The following is a 19,286-nucleotide window of genomic DNA, read 5'->3' as shown; positions in this document are numbered from 1 at the left end:
GCAGGGTTGGCTCCTTCTCATCTCTCAGCTCAAGCTTTCTCAGGCTGCCCAGACCAATTCTCCCTCTGTCCCTGTCCTTCGGATCGCCTCCTTATTCACCTCCTGCGTCCTCGCACAAGAACTCAAGTCCTTAGGAGGCAGGGCCAACCCTGTTCCCTCCCAGGACCCGAGAAGGTAGCAGGGTCCCTGATGTGCTGATGTCCACATGGACACCGAGGTCACTTCTGGGCCAAAGCGGCCAGCGCAGGGGCTGACCACTCGGACCTCACTCCTCCCAGGGGTGAACGGGCGACGCTGCCTCACGTCATTGTCCTGCCCTCCAAGGCTCGCGCTCGTCTTCTGGCAGGACGCCCTGACCCCGCAGGGCGGGGCGACCTCCCAGGTAGAGCCGCAGTCGCTAAGTCCGAGGCGGCTGGCTCACCTCACTGAACCCGGCTGGACATGGGGCCACCGGTCGCCGCGGCCAGGGAAGCACCAAAGAGTCAGGGCGAGCCTACCGCCAGCAGCCTCTGCCTGGGCCCACGTGCCGTTCCGCGTAGGCCCGCGGCGCAGGCCACTTCCGGCAGCGGTGCACCATGGGACTTGCAGTTCGCTGGCAAAAGTTGCGTCCCGGGCGTGGCGGCCGCGCTGCATGTTGGGAGCTGTGGGCGCCGCGTGGCATGCTGGGGGCGCTAGGTACCGCAGGCAGATGCCGTCCCTTTGGACTCGCTTCGTCCATCGCCCCCACGAGTTTCGGGGGCCCTTCGCCCCACGCTATAAGAGCAGCCACTTCCGGAACCACTGCCCTTCGCCTTTGCCGCGAAAACTGCCTGACGGGCGCGGGGAAGGGGGTGGGGGAAGAGTCAACGGCTTCTTCCCCGTCGTCATTGGCTGAGCGCCTCGTGACGTCACTGTGAGGCGCCTCATGCGGCGCCGCGCACGGATCCCAGAGGCTTCTGGGTAGTGGTTTACCCCCGCCCCTTGCGTCTGCGCCTTCCTTTTCCTCCCTGACGCCACCGAAGTCGCACGCGTGAGGCTTCTCCGCCGCCGCCGCAGACGCTGCCGCGTGAGTGTGGTGACCGGGCCCGGGGTGCCGGCTGGGGACGCGGAGTCCTTGGGGATGCGGGGTGGGCGGCGGGGTATTTCTGGGACGGAGGCCTACGGGCCGAGCCATGCGCGACCTCGCCCGGCGGCCCCGGGGTGGGCCGGCAGGAGGCCGCCGGGGTAACTCCGCCGTCGCGCGTTCTCCGCCCGCCTCAGGATGCGCTACGTCGCTTCCTACCTGCTGGCTGCTCTAGGGGGCAACTCCTCCCCCAGCGCCAAGGACATCAAGAAGATCTTGGACAGCGTGGGCATCGAGGCGGACGACGACCGGCTCAACAAGGTAGCTGCCGCCCTTGCCCCGCAGCCACCGTGGGGTCCCAGTGTCCCAGACGGGCGATTCTTCTGCCTGATCCGGCCATATGCTGGGGGGTTCCGGGAGAGGCTAGTTTCAGTCCATTTGGCGATTTCTTGGATAGAGAAGTAAGCCGGGTGGAGGTCGGGCGCGGTGGATGACGCCTGTAGTCCCAGTACTTTGGGAGGACGAGGCAGGCGGATCACCTGAGGTCAGGGGTTCGAGACCAGCCTGGCAAACATGTCGAAACCCCATCTCTACTAAAAATACAAAAATTAGCCGGGCGTGGTGGTGGGTGCCTGTAGTCCCCGCTACTTGGGAGGCTGAGGCAGGAGAATCGCGTGCACCCGGGAGATGGAGGTTGCACTGAGCCAAGATCATGCCACTGCACTCCGGCCTGGGCGGCAGAAGGAGACCCTGTCTAAAAAGGAAAAAAAAAAGTAAGCAGGGTGGGTACGAGGCAAAATCGTGATTAACAAGCTTTGGAAGCTTAATACCAGTGAGATGCATAAGATTGCTTAAAAAAAAAAAAAGGCAGTCCTGGCGCGTGGCTCACCCAGCTTTGGGAGGCCAAGACGGGTGGATTATTGGAGCCTTGGAGTTTGAGAGTAGTCTGGAAAACATTGCAAGACCCGGTCTCCACAAAAAAAAAAAAAAAAAAAAAAATGGAGGCAGTGGTGCACATCTGTAGTCTCAGCTACTCATGAGGCTGATGGGGGAGAACCATTTGAGCCTGGGAGGTCAAGGCTGCACTGAGTAGTGATTGTGCCACTGCAGTCTGACAGAACCAGGCCTCGTCTGTAAAATACAATAAAAAATTAGCCATGCGTGGTTGCTCATGCCTGTAGTCCCAGACTGAGGTGGGAGAGTCGCTTGAGCCCGGGAGGTCAAGGCTGCAGTGAGATCCCACCACTGCACTCCAGCCTGAAGTCAAAGTCGATTTCATGCCAGCTTATTTTGCCTTATGAGTAGTCAGCATAAGTAGTGAGATGCCGTGTGTTCTTTTGTTCTAAGTCTAAGAAAGCTAGTGTCCATTTATTTTTATATCACTTCCCAAGTGAGGCTGGTGGCTCCCTTTGGGCAGTGCAGGTCTGGAAACTTCAGGGCGTATTCCCATGTGGGGAACCCAGTCCTGCTGTGACGCTGGAAGGGATAGGGCCAGGGATACAGTCGTACATTCCTGGTAACAGCTCTGTGATTGTCTGCTTCAGGTTATCAGTGAGCTGAATGGAAAAAACATTGAAGACGTCATTGCCCAGGGTGAGTTGATGTGGAGGGGCTTTCATTTGTTTTCATGGTCCATCCTAATCCCTGCCGGTCCATCTGTGGCCTGCCAGGTTTCGCTTGTGGACCAGAGCACCCTAGAAGCCCCACCTGAGGAGTGAGCAGGGCCCCAGTGGGCTCACGTCATGGGCGCTTCTAGACACTCCCAGGAGCAGGGCACCAGGGGGCACCCTGTGTTCTCGGTGGACGTTTAGGTGGCCCTACCTCTTAAGCCTGGCTGCCCCTAGCCCTGAGGCCGTTCTCCAGGATTTCTCTGAAGCTTGGTGTCTGGAGAACTGAGTTCATGTCAGCAGTTCTTACCACGTGCTTTCTGTGAAGGAGTTGGGGGCAGGGACTGAGGGTGCCAGGGGTATCCACAGGCTCTTTGCCTCTTTGTTGGGCAGATGGTTTTTTGTTGGAGTCAGCTGAGCTGGTGGGACTTGTTTGGAAGTTGAGCTGTTGGGGCAGCTGTTCCTGTCTTCCATGCGTGTGACCAGGACAGGGCCAGCTCAGCAAACGGGCCAAGCCATGAGCACGTCGTTGTGGCCAGAGATGTGGACACTGGGGCAGCACACTCATTCCCTCCCTAGTTATAAACATGTCTGTCCAGTGGACGTCTGAGGGTGGAGGTGGGGAAAGTGGGCAGGCAGGCAGTGTGGGCCTAATTCCTAGAAGGCAAGTTTCTGGATGGGAAAGGTGGGAAAGAGAAGTCCCTGTTGAGGAGTGGCTCAGGGAGGGAGTATTCAGGAAGAACGGGAGACACTGGCATGTGATGGGTCCAGATATGTTGGGTGCCGTGTGCCATTTCTGGTGCCATCTAACTTCCCTGTGGAACAGCCTCCCAGGCTGGGCAGCTGCTCTGGTCTCACCTCTCTGCTTTCTGTAGGTATTGGCAAGCTTGCCAGTGTACCTGCCGGTGGGGCTGTAGCCGTCTCTGCTGCCCCAGGCTCTGCAGCCCCTGCTGCTGGTTCCGCCCCTGCTGCAGGTAAGTGGTGGCCTGGTGAGTGGGCAAGGGGCTGGGGCTCAGACGGTGTTGCTGCAGTGGGGTCTTCATGGGGGGACTGGCCTGGTACTTGGGCAGTGCTCACCATGCCTCCCTCTTTTCCACAGCAGAGGAGAAGAAAGATGAGAAGAAGGAGGAGTCCGAAGAGTCAGACGATGACATGGGATTTGGCCTTTTTGATTAAATTCCTGCTCCCCTGCAAATAAAGCCTTTTTACACATCTCTCAAGTATTCCATGAGCACCTTTGTCAAGGGTAGCCTCTGCCCAGGTTCTCATCCAAGAGGGCAGGTGTGGAGCTGAATTGTGGGCAATATGGTATTGGAGAAGCGTTTCTGGTGCAAAATGAGCATGAGGAGGGGAGTCGGGCATCACAGCTGCCTGGGGTCCCTTCCTGAGCTAGGAGCAGTATCCTAGCTCCTGAGTACGCTCCAGAAGAATGCGAACGGGCTGGGCACAGTAGCTCGTGCCCATTATCCCAGCACTTTGGGAGGCCGAGGAGGGAAGATCACTTGAGGCCAGCAGTTTGAGACCAGCCTGGGCAAATAGCAACACCTCATCTCTAAAAAACAACCTAACAAGGCGTGGTGTGCACCTGTAGTCCCAACTATGAGAAGTTGAGATGGAAGGATCACTTGCCCAGGAGGTTGAAGTTAACAGTGGGCCGTGATAGTGCCATTGCACTCCAGCCTGAGCAGCAGAAACCCTGCCTTGAAAAAGAAAGCAGAGAAGCCGATTTCAAATGGGGTTTGGTAATCAGGGCTGTCTTCGGGGTGGCTTGGTGCCTGGCTTTGCAAGGACGGGATTGGTAGCCCCTGGGCTTTACAAATGGATGCAGGAAGTGAGCCCAGCTTGCGGGGGGTAGACGCCCCTGGGTTTCCTTGCAGGGGTCATGGCTCCACCATAATGCCCTGAGCAACTTGGGCAATCACTCCTCAGGCTTGTTTTGCTGCCGATCACAGCCCACCCCTGCCTTACTGGGCAGATGTGCTCAGGGCTTGTGGGCAGTGACCACAGGGCCATGTGCTCACTGAACTAGGTCCTTTGGGGGTGGGCTTGCCCTCCCCCGACAGGCTCTGTCTTGGAATATAGGGCTAAGGACAGAGGCCATCACCCTCCCCTCCCAGCCTCTCTGCCCTCCTGGCCCTACTCCAAACGCAGTCTCCCAGGCCTCAGGGTCTTTGCCCACCAATGTAGGCATCCAGAAGATAGTCTGCCACTCCCACCCTAGGCTTGGGTTCAGCAACCCACCAACTGGCTTTGGTGTGGGGGGCACCTGCTGTGTGACCAGCTTAGTTCTGGGAGGATAAATAGGGTATAGCACAGAAGACAGTTGGGGTGGCTGGGGGAGGCCTCCCTCAGATGGGAAGCCAAGACCTGGAGGAAGGTAGAGTCCCTAGAGGGGAAGGAATGTGGATTGTCGGGGGAGCCAGGGAGCCACAGCAAGTACTGAGATGGAGGGGGACCCAAGATGCTTTTTATTTATTTTGTTTTTTTTCTTTTTGAGATGGACTTTTGCTCTTGTTACCCAGGCTGGAGTACAGTGGCACAACCTCAGCTCACTGCAACCTGCGCCTCTCTGGTTCAAGTGATTCTCCTGCCTCAGCCTCCCGAGTAGCTGGGATTACAGGTGCCTGCCACCATGCCCGGCTAATTTTTTGTATTTTTAGAAAAGATGGGGTTTCACTGTGTTGGCCAGGCTGGTCTGGAACTCCTGTCCTCAGGTGACCCGCTGCCCTCGGCCTCCCAAAGTGCTGGGATTACAGGCGTGAGCCACTGCACCTAGTCTTATTTATTTTTTTATTTTTCTTTTCTCTTTTCTTTTTTTTTTTTTTTTTTGAGACAGAGTCTTGCTATGTCGCCCAGGCTGGAGTGCAGTGGTGCGATCTTGGCTCACTGCAAGCTCTGCCTCCCAGGTTCACGCCATTCTCCTGCCTCAGCCTCCAGAGTAGCTGGGACTACAGGCGCCTGCCACCATGCCCGGCTAATTTTTTGTATTTTTAGTAGAGACGGGGTTTCACCGTGTTAGCCAGGATGGTCTCGATCTCCTGACCTCGTGATCTGCCCGCCTCGGCCTCCCAAAGTGCTGGGATTACAGGCGTGAGCCACTGCGCCCCGCTACCTTCTTTTTTATTTTTTTTCAGACGTGGTCTCTGTCGCCCAGGCTGGCGTACAGTGGCATGATCTCGGCTCACTGCAACCTCCACCTCCCAGGTTCAAGTAATTCTTCCACCTCAACCTCCAGAGTAGCTGAGACTACACGCGCCCGCCACCACGCCCAGCTAATTTTTGTATTTTTAGTAGAGATGAGGTTTCACTCTGTTGGCCAGGCTGACCTTGAACTCCTGACCGACCTCAGGTGATCCGCCCATCTCAGCCTCCCAAAGTGTTGGGATTACAGGCATGAGCCACCATGTCCGGCCTCAAATTGCTTTTAAAACATTCCAGCGGGGTGCGGTGGCCCACTCTTGTATTCCTAGCGCTTTGGGAGGCCAAAGCAGGTGGATCACCTAAGGTCAGGGGTTCAGGATCAGCATGGCCAAACCACGTCTCTATTAAAAATACAAAAATTAGGGTTTGGCGCAGTGGCTCACACCTGTAATCCCAGCACTTTGGGAGGCCAAGGTGGGCGGATCACAAGGTCAGGAGATCAAGACCACCCGGGATAACACGGTGAAACCCTGTCTACCAAAAATACAAAAAAATTAGCCGGGCGTTGTGGCAAGCACTTGTAGACCCAGCTACTCGGGAGGCTGAGGCAGGAGAATCATTTGAACCCGGGAGGTGGAGGTTTCAGTGAGCCGAGGTTGCACCACTGCACTCCAGCCTGGGTAACAAAAGTGAAACTCTCTCAAAAAAAAAAAAAATAAATAAAAATTTCCCCACAGATGATAACGTATTTTCAGAGATATCATATTTTCTTGATCTGTTTTCCCACAGATGAACACTTAAGTTGACCCCATATTTTGGCTATCATTAATATGCTGCAATAAATACGGGAGTGCAGTTTTCCCTGGGAAGGGTCATTTTTTTTTTTATTTTATTTGTTATTTATTTATTTGTTTATTTTTTGAGACGGAGTCTTGCTCTGTCGCCCAGGCTGGAGTGCAGTGGCATGATCTCAGCTCACTGCAAGCTCCGCCTCCCGGGTTCCCATCATTCCCCTGCCTCAGCCTCCCGAGTAGCTGGGACTACAGGCACCAGCCACCATGCCCGGCTAATTTTTTGTATTTTTTTTTTTTTTCAGTAGAGACGGGGCTTCACCGTGTTAGCCAGGATGGTCTCGATCTGACCTCGTGATCCGCCCACGTTGGCCTCCCAAAGTGCTGGGATTCCAGGCGTTATTTATTTTTTGAGACAGAGTTTTGCTCTTTTTTTTTTTTTTTTTTTTTTTTTTTTTGAGACGGAGTCTTGCTCTGTCACCCAGGCTGGAGTGCAGTGGCACGATCTCGGCTCACTGCAAGCTCCGCCTCCCGGGTTCACGCCATTCTCCTACCTTAGCCTCCCGAGTAGCTGGGACTACAGGCGCCCGCCACCACGCCCGGCTAATTTTTTGTATGTTTAGTAGAGACGGGGTTTTACCGTGGTCTCGATCTGCTGACCTCGTGATCCGCCCGCCTCGGCCTCCCAAAGTGCTGGGATTACAAGCATGAGCCACCGTGCCCAGCCCAGAGTTTTGCTCTTGGCGCCCAGGCTGGAGTGCAGTGGCACGATCTCGGCTCACTGCAACCTCTCCATCCCAGGTTCAAGCAATTCTCATGCCTCAGCTTCTTGAGCAGCTGGAATTACAGGCACGCACCTCCACACCTGGCTAATTTCTGTATTTTTAGTAGAGATGGGGTTTCATCATGTTGCCTAGGTTGGTCTCAAACTCCTGGCCTCAAATGATCCTCCTGCCTCGGCCTCTCAAAGTGCTGGGATTACAGGCGTGAGCCACTGTGCCTGGCCTACGTGTATATTTTGTTTTATTTTGTATTTTATCTTATATTTTGAGTCAGAGTCTCACTGTATTTTTTTTTTTTTTTTTTTTTTTTGAGACGGAGTCTTGCTCTGTCCCCCAGGCTAGAGTGCAGTGGCACGATCTCGGCTCACTGCAGGCTCTGTCCCCCGGGGTTCATGCCATTCTCCTGCCTCAGCCTCCCGAGTAGCTGGGACTACAAGCGCCCGCCAACACGCCCGGCTAATTTTTTTGTTTTTTTTTTTTTTTTTTTTTTTTTTTTGAGATGGAGTCTCGCTCTGTCGCCCAGGCTGGAGTGCAGTGGCGCAATCTCGGCTCACTGCAAGCTCCGCCTCCCGGGTTCATGCCATTCTCCTGCCTCAGCCTCTCCGAGTAGCTGGGACTACAGGCATCCGCCACCACGCCCAGCTAATTTTTTTGTATTTTTAGTAGAAACGGGGTTTCACCTGGTCTCGATCTCCTGACCTCGTGATCCACCCGCCTCGGCCTCCCAAAGTGCTGGGATTACAGGTGTGAGCCACCGCGCCCGGCCTTAATAATATTTTTAAAAAGACTTTTTGGATGCCCGTAAAAGCAGAGATTAGGGTGGGAGTAAAGCTAGGTGAGGAGTGGAGGAGGCTGGAACCTCCAGGGGTGGGGCAGCAGATGGAGGAGGAAGCAAAGAGAAATGACCCCAGCAGGGTACGGCTAAGGAATGCAGGAAGCAGTGCTCACTACAACGGGGCAGGGGTGAGGCGGGGGCTGGGGATGGCCCAGGCTCAGGGAAGGGGCCCACAGCAGGAGTGGACCTAGGCTTCAGGGTGGGGCCTGTGTCGCCTGGAGGTCACCATGACAGGGGGACGTCACACCACCTGGGGTTTCTCATTGAGCTGCCCCTTGGAGCTTGTCCTGATGGTGGGGTGCTCCCAGCCCCGCCAAGATTCTGGGAAGGACCGCCCAGTTCCTGACTCCTGAGCCTCCCAGGGGCCTGGAGGGAGGAATATGTACCCAAAACAGCCTGACCCAGCTGTGGAAATGGGAGCAGAGGTCTCCCTGCACTGGGGCAGCACCATCCATCAAGGCGACAGTCCCTCAGATGGGGCCAAGGCCTGAACCCTGGCCTTTTCCTTGGAGCAGGTCTAGGGAAGGACCCTAAGTCCCTGGCTTTCCCATCAGTGGTTGCCCTGATGGACCCCTGGACTTCCATCCCTACCTCACCACACCCTGAACCCTGCTGTCTCCAGCAGCATCGCTGGAATCCAGTCACAGAGAGCTCCTGACACCTCAGGAGTGGACCTGGCCCCGCCCTCCATACCCTGGCCCTCCCTCCCCAATCCCATGGTGCATTTGCTGCAGTGTACCTCCATCCAAAGACTTGGAAGAGGCCCCACGTGCACAGAACAGGAGAGTCTTGTTTTGTTTTTGAGACAGGGTCTCACCCTGTCACCCAGGCTGACGTGCAGTGGCGCAATCATGGCTCACTCCCACCCAGCCCAGACTCAGTCCATCCTCCAACCTCAGCCTCCTGAGTCGCTGAGACTATAGGTGCGCGCGCCACACCTGGCTTAGTGTTTATTTGTTTGTTTGTTTACTTTTTATTTTTAAAATATTTTTATTATTTTATTTTATTTATTGTTTTTGAGATGGAGTCTTGCTCTGTCGCTCAGGCTGGAGTGCAGTGGTGCAATCTCGGCTCACTGCAAGCTCCGCCTCCCGGGTTCACGCCATTCTCCTGCCTCAGTCTCCCAAGTAGCTGGGACTACAGGTGCCCGCCACCACGCCCAGCCAACTTTTTTGTATTTTTAGTAGAGATGGGTTTTCACCGTGTTAGCCAGGATGGTCTTGATCTCCTGACCTTGTGATCCGCCCGCCTCAGCTTCCCAAAGTGCTGGAATTACAGGTGTGAGCCACCGCGCCTGGCCTTTATTATTTTATTTTTTTATTATTATTTATTTATTTATTTATTTATTTATTTATTTTTTCAGACGGAGTCTTGCTCTGTTGCCCAGGCTGGATCTCAGCTCACTGCAAGCTCCGCCTCCCAGGTTCACGCCATTCTCCTGCCTCAGCCTCCCGATTAGCTGGGACTACAAGTGTCTACCACAACGCCCGGCTAATTTTTTGTATTTCTTAGTAGAGATGGGGTTTCACCGTATTAGCTAGGATGGTCTCGATCTCCTGACCTTGTGATCCGCCTGCCTCGGCCTCCCAAAGTGCTGGGATTACAGGCGTGAGCCACCGCGCCTGGCATTTTTATTTTGTATTTGTTATTATTTTTGAGACGGAGTTTCACTCTGTCGCCCAGGCTGGAGTGCAGTGCTGCGATCTGGGCTCACTGCAAGCTCTGCCTCCCGAGTTCACACCATTCTCCTGTCTCAGTCTCCCGAGTAGCTGGGACTACAGGCACCCACCACCACGCCCGGCTATTTTTTTTTTTTTTTTTTTTTTGTATTTTTAGTAGAGACAGGGTTTCACCATGTTAGCCAGGATGGTCTGGATCTCCTGACCTCATGATCCACTCACCTCAGCCTCCCAAAGTGCTGGGATTACAGGTGTGAGTCACTGTGCCTGGCCTATTTTTTAATTTTTTGTAGGGATGGAATCAAGCTATGTTGCCTAGGCTGGTCTCAAACTCCTGGACTCAAGTAATCCCCCCACCTCGGCCTCCCAGAGTGCTGGGATTATAGGTGTGAGCCACTGCGCCCAGCCTAGAAGGAGTTGCTTCAAGTCAAGTACGGTCACGTCCTCCCTGCTTGACCCTCTCCCATGGCTGGGGTTTAGTTACTCTCTCCCCTCACTCCCCGACAACCTTCGCCTGTCCTGGTCAGCTGCCTGGGGGGCCTACAGCCCTGTCTGCTCATTTACCCTTCAAAATTCAACTCAGCATCACTTCCCATAGGGAAGCCCTCCAGAACCCCTGAGGTGCCCCACACCTGGTTACCTACCTCCTCTCATTTTTCTTTTTTCTTTTTCTTTCCTTTTTTTTTTTTTTTTTTTTTTTTTTTTTGAGAAGAAGTCGTGCTCTGTCACCTGGCCAGGCTGGAGTGCAGTGGCACAATCTCAGTTCACTGCAACCTCTGCCTCCCGGGTTCAAGCCTCAGCCTCCCGAGTAGCTAGGACTACATGCGTGCGCCACCACACCCGGCAAATTTTTGTATTTTCAGTATTTTCAGTAGAGACAGGGTTTTGCCATGTTGGCCTGGCTGGTCTCGAACTCCTGACCTCAGGTGATCTGCCCTCCTCGGCCTCCCAAAGTGCTGGGATTACAGGCGTGGGCCACTGCGCCCGGCCTCTTTTTTTTTTTTTTTTTTTTAAGGACGGAGCCTCACTCTGTCACCCAGGTTGGAGTGCGGTGGTGTGATCTCACTGCAACCTCCGCCTCCCAGGTTCAAGTGATTCTCCTGCCTCAGCCTCCCGAGTAGCTGGGATTACAGGCGAGTGCCACCCTGACCGGCTAATTTTTGTATTTTTAGTAGAGACAGGGTTTCACCAGCCAGGGCGGTCTCAAACTCCCGACTTTCCGTGATCCTCCCGTCTCGGCCTCCCCAAGTGCTGGGATTACAGGTGTGAGCTTCCATGCCCGGCCTCCTCTCATTTTGAGCTTATGTAAATGCCTATCGGCCGCCAGTAGGGCTGGGGCAGGGTTGACTTTCCACCGCTGTATGGGATGGCTGGGAGCAAACAGGCTGAGGACTGGGCAGCATCCCCCTAGATGGCCCCATCCTGGGAAGGCCCTGTTCTGGCTTCCTTAACTCAGCTTGGGTTGGGGGCAGCCCCAAGCCCCATCCCAGACCCTCTGCAGCTCTGGCAACAGCTAGGTCCAGAGATGACCTCAGTCTGGGGAGCCAGTGTTCCTGGGAAGGCAGAATCTCATTGCCTCCCACCCCAACCTAAGACAGCCTCTCGTTTGGGGGTGGGGTGAGGTTCAGGGACGGATCCTGGATCTACGCCAAGCCCGGCTTGCTCCACTGACCAGGAGAAAAATGCGGAAAAGGGGTGAAAGGGTGACATCACCCAGGATTGCTCCACCTCTGGGGCAATTATCGGGGGCGGGGCGGCCCCAGTCAGACGCAGGCAGCCCCAAAGCCTGAACAGGTAGGGCCGGACCCAGATACAGACCCAGGTAAGAAGCCAAGGTCCGGAGGGGTCGCGGGCGCGGGGCAGGGCTGAGGCCCCACGTCAGGGCGCGTGGGTCTGCGGAGCTGGGGTCCCCCACGAAGGGTTTACGGGACTCGCACCCGGCCTTGGCCTTGGATGTTTATGGGTCCGTCTGTGGGTGAGCCAGTGGGTCCCGGGGCTCCCGAGGCCTGTGCGGCTTTCAGGTCTGGGGGTGCTGCCGGTGCGCCTCTGTCCAGGGACCAGCTCCTCTGTCCCGGGTGGGTGTGGGAGGCGGACCCGGTGGGGAGAAGCGGTGGCTGCCCTGAAACCAGAGTTCCCTCTCGCGGGTACCCAGGTCTGTGTGAGGCTTCCGGCCCCCAGGCTTGGGCCTGCGCCCGGCCCACCCCGCACCCTTAGGCGTGCGCCCCCAGCCGTGCCCAGCAGGGGCGGAGGGAGGGCAGGAGTTTTCTCCGGGCGGCAGCGGAGGGCGGGGCTCCGGTGCGGGGGGGGGGGGGTCAAGGACGGGGGCGGGGCCCGAGGGCACGGCCGTTCCCCGCGCGCCCCGATTGGTCTTCGTGTGCCGGCCCCGCCCCCGCCGTGACTCTCACACTTAAAAGCGCCACCCCGGCGCCGCCCGCGTAGCTTCTTCGCCTCAGTCAGCGGGGACCACGAGCTAGAGCCGCAGCGGGACCCGCCCGGCCCCCCGGCTCCAGCGAGCGAGCGGCGCACAGAGGCCCGGCCGCCCACGGAGCCCGGAGCCCGGCGGCCGCCGCCGCGATGTTTCCCCGGGAGAAGACGTGGAACATCTCGTTCGCGGGCTGCGGCTTCCTCGGCGTCTACTACGTCGGCGTGGCCTCCTGCCTCCGCGAGCACGCGCCCTTCCTGGTGGCCAACGCCACGCACATCTACGGCGCCTCGGCCGGGGCCCTCACGGCCACGGCGCTGGTCACCGGGGTCTGCCTGGGTGAGCGGGGCCGGGGGCGGCAGGCGGGGGGCTGGCGGGAAGGCCGTGCGGGGCCGGGGGATGGTCTCGGTGAGCGGAGGGGCCCCGCGGCGAGTCGGTGGGTACCGTGGGGAGGGTTCCTGTCCGCGCCTGGGGAACCCGACGAGTATCCAATCCGGGTCGCTGGCCTGGGGGCGGGGCCTGGTTTGTTTTGCTCCGAGGGTGCCCGGAGCCCGCCTCTCGGGCGCAAAGGTTTGAGGGCGGGCAGGTGCAGCAAAAGCTGCTTAATTGGACAGAGAAAGTAACTCGTGGGCGGGACCGTGAGAATCCGAGGAGGGACCTAAGTCACCCCGTGGCCTTGGATATTACACCCGGTGCCAGCGGTCGGTCACAGTGTCCTGGGCCTCCGCAGTTGCAGGCTGCTATCAGGGGGCCTGGCATGGGGGTGGCCTCTGAGAGGCGTCTGGGAACCGTGACCTGGGCCTTCCCAAGGGCTCGGAGGAGGAGCCCCGCTGAGGTCAGGGCTGGGCGCGAAGGGGCTCTCCTGCCCTCTCCTTGCACACGGTGCCCTGTGGCCTGGCTCCCCGCTGCGGCCCACCGCGTTTGCACACTTCATGGGTGAGGGTGCTTCTGGGCTCTGCTGCCTGTGGTCAGGAGTGGATGGGTCTCTGTGTGCTGGGCTGGCCTCGGCTCGCACCACCGGCTGCCATGAGGGAGTGGTGTTTACAGCACACGACTTAAGGAGCCTGTGAGGACACCCAAGATGACAGGGGCACCCTGCTCAGCGGGAGCGGGCTCACCCCTGCCCTCTTCCTCTGAACTTTGTCCTGGGAGGGAGGGGGCTGGACCACAGAAGTGAACCCCTCAGGTCCCAATAACTAGAGCTATTATTGGGAACAGCCCCCTCCAGCCCCCTCCCTGTCAGGGAGGCCTTCAGACAAGCGCCTCAGTCGGCCCCCTGGCTTCAAGACACATCAGGGTCCCTGCTACCCGAGCCAAGGACACTTCTCCCACAGTGCTTCCCCACCCTGCTCCCAACAAGACTCCTTCTCACAGTGGTCTTGCACAGCTGGAGCCCATAGTGCAGCAGGTGCTGGCTGAGGAGCCCCTGGCTCCACGCTGCCTCACTCCTGACCAGGGTGATACACTGGAGGAAGGCTTGGACCTCAGCTCCTCCCCCAACGCTCCCAACCACTTCCAGGGACTATCCCCAAGCTGGCCAGCACCCCTGGGCCCCAAGAGGAGTGTTTGGGGTGCTTCCTCTTAGCTGCAGTGGGACACAGGTGTGCCTTCCTAGGAACTGGGCCCTACTTCCAGCCCAACACCCCTGGGCCTGTGAACTGCGACCTGTGTGCCGGGCTGGGTTTTGTGGGTCTGCCCCATCCCCCCACTGCTGGATCTGGCCAAGTGGGTGAAGGCTAAGGCCGGTCAGAGTTGAGTCTCTGCCTTGTCCCCTTCCTGGGCTAGATGCCACACCAGGCCCAGTGACTCATAGGGCAGGCAGTTGGGAAATACCAGGCAGAGGGCAGGTCCTGGTCTCAGCTGGCCAGCCTCTGCTGTCTGCCATCCCAGGGGAGGTGGCCAAAGTCCCAACTGTGAGCCAGGCCCCACATGCACTGGGCCTCCTCCAGGGTCTGTATGCCATGGAACCCTGGGCATGGGGCTATGAAGGAAGGGAGGTGTTGCTAAGCCCAGGAGCACGGGCCCCTAACCTTGGCCCTGTGCCCCAGGTGAGGCTGGTGCCAAGTTCATTGAGGTATCTAAAGAGGCCCGGAAGCGGTTCCTGGGCCCCCTGCACCCCTCCTTCAACCTGGTAAAGATCATCCGCAGTTTCCTGCTGAAGGTCCTGCCTGCTGATAGTCATGAGCATGCCAATGGGCGCCTGGGCATCTCCCTGACCCGCGTGTCAGACGGCGAGAATGTCATTATATCCCACTTCACCTCCAAGGATGAGCTCATCCAGGTGGGGCCTGGTGGAGCCATGCTGGGGGCGGGGGCAGTGGGAACTTCAAGGCCCCTGCTCACTCTCTCCCACTCTGTCCCTGCGCTGAAGGCCAATGTCTGCAGTGGTTTCATCCCCGTGTACTGTGGGCTCATCCCGCCCTCCCTCCAGGGGGTGGTGAGTATCCCTAGCCCTGGGCACCTTCCATGGGGTGGGCCGTGGGATGAGGGACAGAGGAGGAGGCCGCCTAGAGCCATCCTTCAGGCCCTTGCTCTGCCACCGCCTGTTACCCCACTTCCCCTGTGTTACTCAAGAAACAGCAGTGGCGACGCATGCTTCCTGCCCTCCCCCATCCCTTCCTCGGTCCCTGCTCTCCCCCGTCTGCCATCTGCTCAGTGCCCAGGCTGGCCCACAGCCAGTAAAATGTTCAAATGAAATAGCCACTGAATGGGGCCCTCGGCCGGGTGGGGTGGCTGGTGGGGGGGTGGCCAGTGCAGCCACAGGCGCTCACATAGGGTCCTGTCTGTGGTCCTGTGTGTGTGTCCCGCGGAAGCGCTACGTGGATGGTGGCATTTCAGACAACCTGCCACTCTATGAGCTTAAGAACACCATCACAGTGTCCCCCTTCTCGGGCGAGAGTGACATCTGTCCGCAGGACAGCTCCACCAACATCCACGAGCTGCGGGTCACCAACACCAGCATCCAGTTCAACCTGCGCAACCTCTACCGCCTCTCCAAGGCCCTCTTCCCACCGGAGCCCCTGGTGAGCTCTGCTCTGGGGACTGTGGCCTTCCCAGCCACTCTTCACTGGGCACCAAGGGAGAACACTGATCCTTTGACTTCTGAGTGCCCAGGGTAGGGTGGGAGCCTCTTCTGAGCGCTGGAGAAAGCGCCCAACCTCTCTAGGGGCAGATGGCCCATCCAACCTCTCTGTCCAGTCTCTCTTTTTTTTTTTTTTTTTTTTTTTTTTTTGAGACGGAGTCTTGCTCTGTCGCCCAGGCTGGAGTGAGTGGCGCAATCTCGGTTCACTGCAAGCTCCGCCTCCCGGGTTCACGCCATTCTCCTGCCTCAGCCTCTCCGAGTAGCTGGGACTACAGGCGCCCGCCACCACGCCCGGCTAATTTTTTGTATTTTTAGTAGAGACGGGGTTTCACCGTGGTCTCGATCTCCTGACCTCGTGATCCGCCCGCCTCGGCCTCCCAAAGTGCTGGGATTACAAGCGTGAGCCACCGCGCCCGGCCTTTTTTTTTTGATACGGAGTCTCACACTGTCGCCCAGGCTGGAGTGCAGTGGCTGGATCTCCGCTCACTGCAAGCTCCGCCTCCTGGGTTCCTGCCATTCTCCTACGTCAGCCTCCCAAGTAGCTGGGACTACAGGCGCCCGCCACCACGCCTGGCTAATTTTTTATATTTTTAGTAGAGACGGGGTTTCACCGTGTTAGCCAGGATGGTCTTGATCTCCTGACCTCGTCATCTGCCTGCCTCAGCCTCCCAAAGTGCTGGGATTACAGGCGTGAGCCACCGCGCCCGGCTTTCTGTCCAACCTCCCTGTCCAGCCTTGATCTTGTTCTGGATCTAGGATAGGTTTTGGGGTTGGGGGCTGCGGGTGGTGAAGGGAGGTGGCTGTTGGGGGCGCCAGGGATTCCAGGGGCAGAACGGGCATCGCTGGCTCCCTCCGCTCCATTTAACCCTCCTCACTGCAGGTGCTGCGAGAGATGTGCAAGCAGGGGTACCGGGATGGCCTGCGCTTCCTGCAGCGGAACGGTGCGTGGATCCGGGCGGGAGAGGGCGGGGTGGGCTCGGCTCTGCTGCCCCCTGCTGGCCGCGGCCGCGCTGATGGACTGGGACTCCCTTCTCACCCCCCACCCCAGGCCTCCTGAACCGGCCCAACCCCTTGCTGGCGTTGCCCCCTGCCCGCCCCCACGGCCCAGAGGACGAGGACGAGGCAGTGGAGAGCGCCCAAGCGGAGGATTACTCGCAGCTGCCCGGAGAAGATCACATCCTGGAGCACTTGCCCGCCCGACTCAATGAGGGTGCGCACCTAGGGGACGGGAGGGGAGGAGGGGAGGCAGGAGGGAAAGAGAGAGGAGAGGACGGTTGAGCGGGGGAGGGAAGCCGAGCGGGTCCTGGGCTCCGCTGCCTCCACTGGCCGCCGACCTCCCGCCCACCCGCAGCCCTGCTGGAGGCCTGCCTGGAGCCCACGGACCTGCTGACCACCTTCTCCAACATGCTGCCCGTGCGTCTGGCCATGGCCATGATGGTGCCCTATACGCTGCCGCTGGAGAGCGCCCTGTCCTTCACCATCCGGTATGAGGGCCGGGGGGTCGGGAGAGGGGCCCTGGGGACGGACTTTGGGATCATCCGCGAGTGATGGTCACCAGGGAAGGTGGGGTGGGGTGAGCAGTGCCAAGTCAGGGCACAGACAGGGCCCGGCGGGTGGGCATGTGGGCCTGGCCAAGTCCCTGAACGCGCCGCTCGCCCTGTCCCCAGCTTGCTGGAGTGGCTGCCCGACGTTCCCGAGGACATCCGGTGGATGAAGGAGCAGACGGGCAGCATCTGCCAGTACCTGGTGATGCGCGCCAAGAGGAAGCTGGGCAGGCACCTGCCCTCCAGGTGAGCCACCGACCGTGCGTCCACCCGGGGCCCGCGGTGCTAGTGCTGGGAGCTGAAGCCCTCCCTGCCGCGTCCCTGCCCCGCAGGCTGCCGGAGCAGGTGGAGCTGCGCCGCGTCCAGTCGCTGCCGTCCGTGCCGCTGTCCTGCGCCGCCTACAGCAAGGCACTGCCCGGCTGGATGCGCAACAACCTCTCGCTGGGGGACGCGCTGGCCAAGTGGGAGGAGTGCCAGCGCCAGCTGCTGCTCGGCCTCTTCTGCACCAACGTGGCCTTCCCGCCCGAAGCTCTGCGCATGCGCGCACCCGCCGACCCTGCGGACCCAGTGTCCCCGCAGCACCCGCCCGGCCTGTCCCCTTGCTGAGCACCCGTGCTCTCGAGGCCCGGCCCGTGATCGGGGTCCTGGGGCTGGGAGACCCCGATCTTCTCGAGGAACCCTGCCTGAGACGCCTCCACTACCACTGTGGAGTGAGATGAGGGGACTCACAGTTGCCAAGAGGGGCCTTTGCCGTGGGTCCCCTCGCCAGGCACTCACCAGCTGCACTGAGTGGGGAGGTTTCCACACCCCTCCCCTGGGCCACTGAGGCCCCGTGCACCTGTGCCTTAATCTTCCCTCCCCTGTGCTGCCCGAGCACCTCCCCCGCCCCTTTACTCCCAAGAACTTTGCAGCTGCCCTTCCCTCCCCATTTTTCATGCCCTGCTGAAATATGTGTGTGAAGAATTATTTATTTTCGCCAAAGCACATGTAATAAATGCTGCAGCCTAGCCTCTGCCCACTTGGCGTGTATGTGACTGCCCACTTAGTTGCAGTGAGAGCCTGGTGGCCAGGGTCTGGCCCTACCTTGGCTGACCAGCATCTCCACAGCTGCAGGCCGGGTCTCCCAGCGTCGCACTCCTGGGCCTGGCATTTGGAACCTGCCAGGCTGGCCTGGGAACACTCCCCTACAGGCACATGTGAACATGCTGCATTCCTGCCGACCCCCCTGTCTAGGATGCATCCACACGCCCCCCAATTTTGCCTGGCAGCCTCCTGGCTGGACCCTTGGCCACAGCCTTCTGAGGGCCAATGGAAATATTTGGGACCAAGATCCTTGGTAAATACGAAAATGTTTGCAAAAGGTGTCGCCTGCCCCTCCCCCCACACAGTGACACAGCGGGGTGTGTGACTGTTTTCAGGCTTGGACAGCTGTGGGGGCTGAGGTTCCTGAAAGCGAGCACGGGGGACCTGGGAAGGCTGGACCCCTGCTCCACTTGGGCGTTTGGCCCCAAGTTCTCTGTCCCCCCACCCTCACAAGCCTCTCTGGCCTGGTGCACATACCTTCTTGTTCCCCTGCCCACCCCATGCCCAGCCTCCTGCCACTACACAGAGCAGGGCTGGGAATGGAGGCAGGTGAGGTCCTAGCTGAAGGGGACTCAGCCCTGTGCTGGGGAAGTGGTTTCCTGAGAGCATCCTCTGCATGGCGGGGAGGCCATGAGGGGAGAAGGCCAGCCCTCCTTGGTAACCAAAAAGGCCCCGTGGCCTGAGGGTGCTGGAGCAGAGCCCTGGGCCTTGCTGGCTGGCTGTCCAGAGCTCTTAGCCCTGCCAGAGCCAGCCCCCGCCTGCTCCTCCCAGAAGGCGTGGGGTGGCTGTGGCGGCAGCCCCCTGCCAACAATAACGGTTGGTTCTGGGATCTGGGACTGGGTGAGCCGGCCAGGCAGGTCCCTGGTGCGCCTGTGCCAGAGGCCACCCCCCTTGGTCTCAAGGTCCTGTCCTATAAGCCCAGCCTTTTGTGGTTCAGCTGGGTCGCAGGCTGGATCCCAGGCCCCTTCCTTGAAAAGCAGAGGCCTTGTACCCCCCAGGGTTGCTGGGCAGGACAGTGATTCCAGCCCTTCAGGTGGGTGCGGGGGCCAGGCTGGGGCTGGGGCTGGGGAGGGCTCCTCGGTCTGGGGTGGAATTTTCACCCCCCGCAGGAGGGTTTCACTCGGGCCTCAAGCAGCTCCTCCTTCCAGTCCTCCCCCAGGGGGAGCCCCAGTCAGGGCTGGGCCCCAGAAGGAGAGCCGGGAGGGGCTGCTGAGATGGGACCTGCCTGTGTCCCCAGCTCGTTTACCCGTACATGTACACTGAATACTGCTAAGTTAA

General features: G+C 58.9%; 2 protein-coding genes and 1 non-coding gene across 4 annotated transcripts; all 3 read left to right on the top strand.

Annotated features, from left to right (window-relative positions):
- Nucleotides 1-323: 323 nt before the first annotated feature.
- On the top strand, nucleotides 324-3,869 carry RPLP2 (ribosomal protein lateral stalk subunit P2). 2 transcript variants are annotated; one of them, XM_030801907.1, is made up of 5 exons: nucleotides 324-1,045; nucleotides 1,240-1,363; nucleotides 2,587-2,635; nucleotides 3,525-3,623; nucleotides 3,752-3,869. In XM_030801907.1, exons 2-5 carry the CDS (start codon nucleotides 1,241-1,243, stop codon nucleotides 3,823-3,825), a joined length of 345 nt encoding a protein of 114 aa, XP_030657767.1. In that variant the 5' UTR covers nucleotides 324-1,045; nucleotide 1,240; the 3' UTR covers nucleotides 3,826-3,869. The 2 variants fall into 2 exon arrangements, with proteins under 2 accessions (XP_030657767.1, XP_030657766.1); XM_030801906.1 differs by having other exon boundaries at nucleotides 3,749-3,869.
- On the top strand, nucleotides 2,671-2,804 carry LOC115832203. Its single transcript, XR_004027639.1, has one exon. It is a non-coding gene; the product is annotated as a small nucleolar RNA SNORA52 (small nucleolar RNA).
- Nucleotides 3,870-11,735: 7,866 nt separating the features above from the next.
- On the top strand, nucleotides 11,736-17,943 carry PNPLA2 (patatin like phospholipase domain containing 2). The gene is made up of 9 exons (XM_030801978.1): nucleotides 11,736-12,638; nucleotides 14,348-14,580; nucleotides 14,671-14,736; nucleotides 15,113-15,322; nucleotides 16,262-16,322; nucleotides 16,430-16,591; nucleotides 16,733-16,865; nucleotides 17,049-17,171; nucleotides 17,258-17,943. The coding sequence occupies exons 1-9, from the start codon at nucleotides 12,452-12,454 to the stop codon at nucleotides 17,529-17,531; spliced, it is 1,449 nt and encodes a 482-aa protein (XP_030657838.1). The 5' UTR covers nucleotides 11,736-12,451; the 3' UTR covers nucleotides 17,532-17,943.
- Nucleotides 17,944-19,286: the final 1,343 nt, after the last annotated feature.

Source organism: Nomascus leucogenys, chromosome 21 (genome assembly GCF_006542625.1).
Source record: "Nomascus leucogenys isolate Asia chromosome 21, Asia_NLE_v1, whole genome shotgun sequence".
Lineage (NCBI taxonomy): Eukaryota > Metazoa > Chordata > Mammalia > Primates > Hylobatidae > Nomascus > Nomascus leucogenys.
The sequence above is the reverse complement of the archived record's forward strand: the minus strand, read 5'-3'. Positions and strand labels throughout refer to the sequence as shown.

Bases quoted from the DNA above. Each gene is read 5' to 3' on its own strand.
- RPLP2 (XM_030801906.1), top strand. From the start codon at position 1,241: ATGCGCTACGTCGCTTCCTACCTGCTGGCTGCTCTAGGGGGCAACTCC. The intron at 1,364-2,586 runs GTAGCTGCCGCC...TGTCTGCTTCAG, and splicing joins ACGACGACCGGCTCAACAAG to GTTATCAGTGAGCTGAATGG. The intron at 2,636-3,524 runs GTGAGTTGATGT...TGCTTTCTGTAG, and splicing joins TGAAGACGTCATTGCCCAGG to GTATTGGCAAGCTTGCCAGT.
- PNPLA2 (XM_030801978.1), top strand. From the start codon at position 12,452: ATGTTTCCCCGGGAGAAGACGTGGAACATCTCGTTCGCGGGCTGCGGC. The intron at 15,323-16,261 runs GTGAGCTCTGCT...TCCTCACTGCAG, and splicing joins TCTTCCCACCGGAGCCCCTG to GTGCTGCGAGAGATGTGCAA. The intron at 16,323-16,429 runs GTGCGTGGATCC...CCCCCACCCCAG, and splicing joins GCGCTTCCTGCAGCGGAACG to GCCTCCTGAACCGGCCCAAC.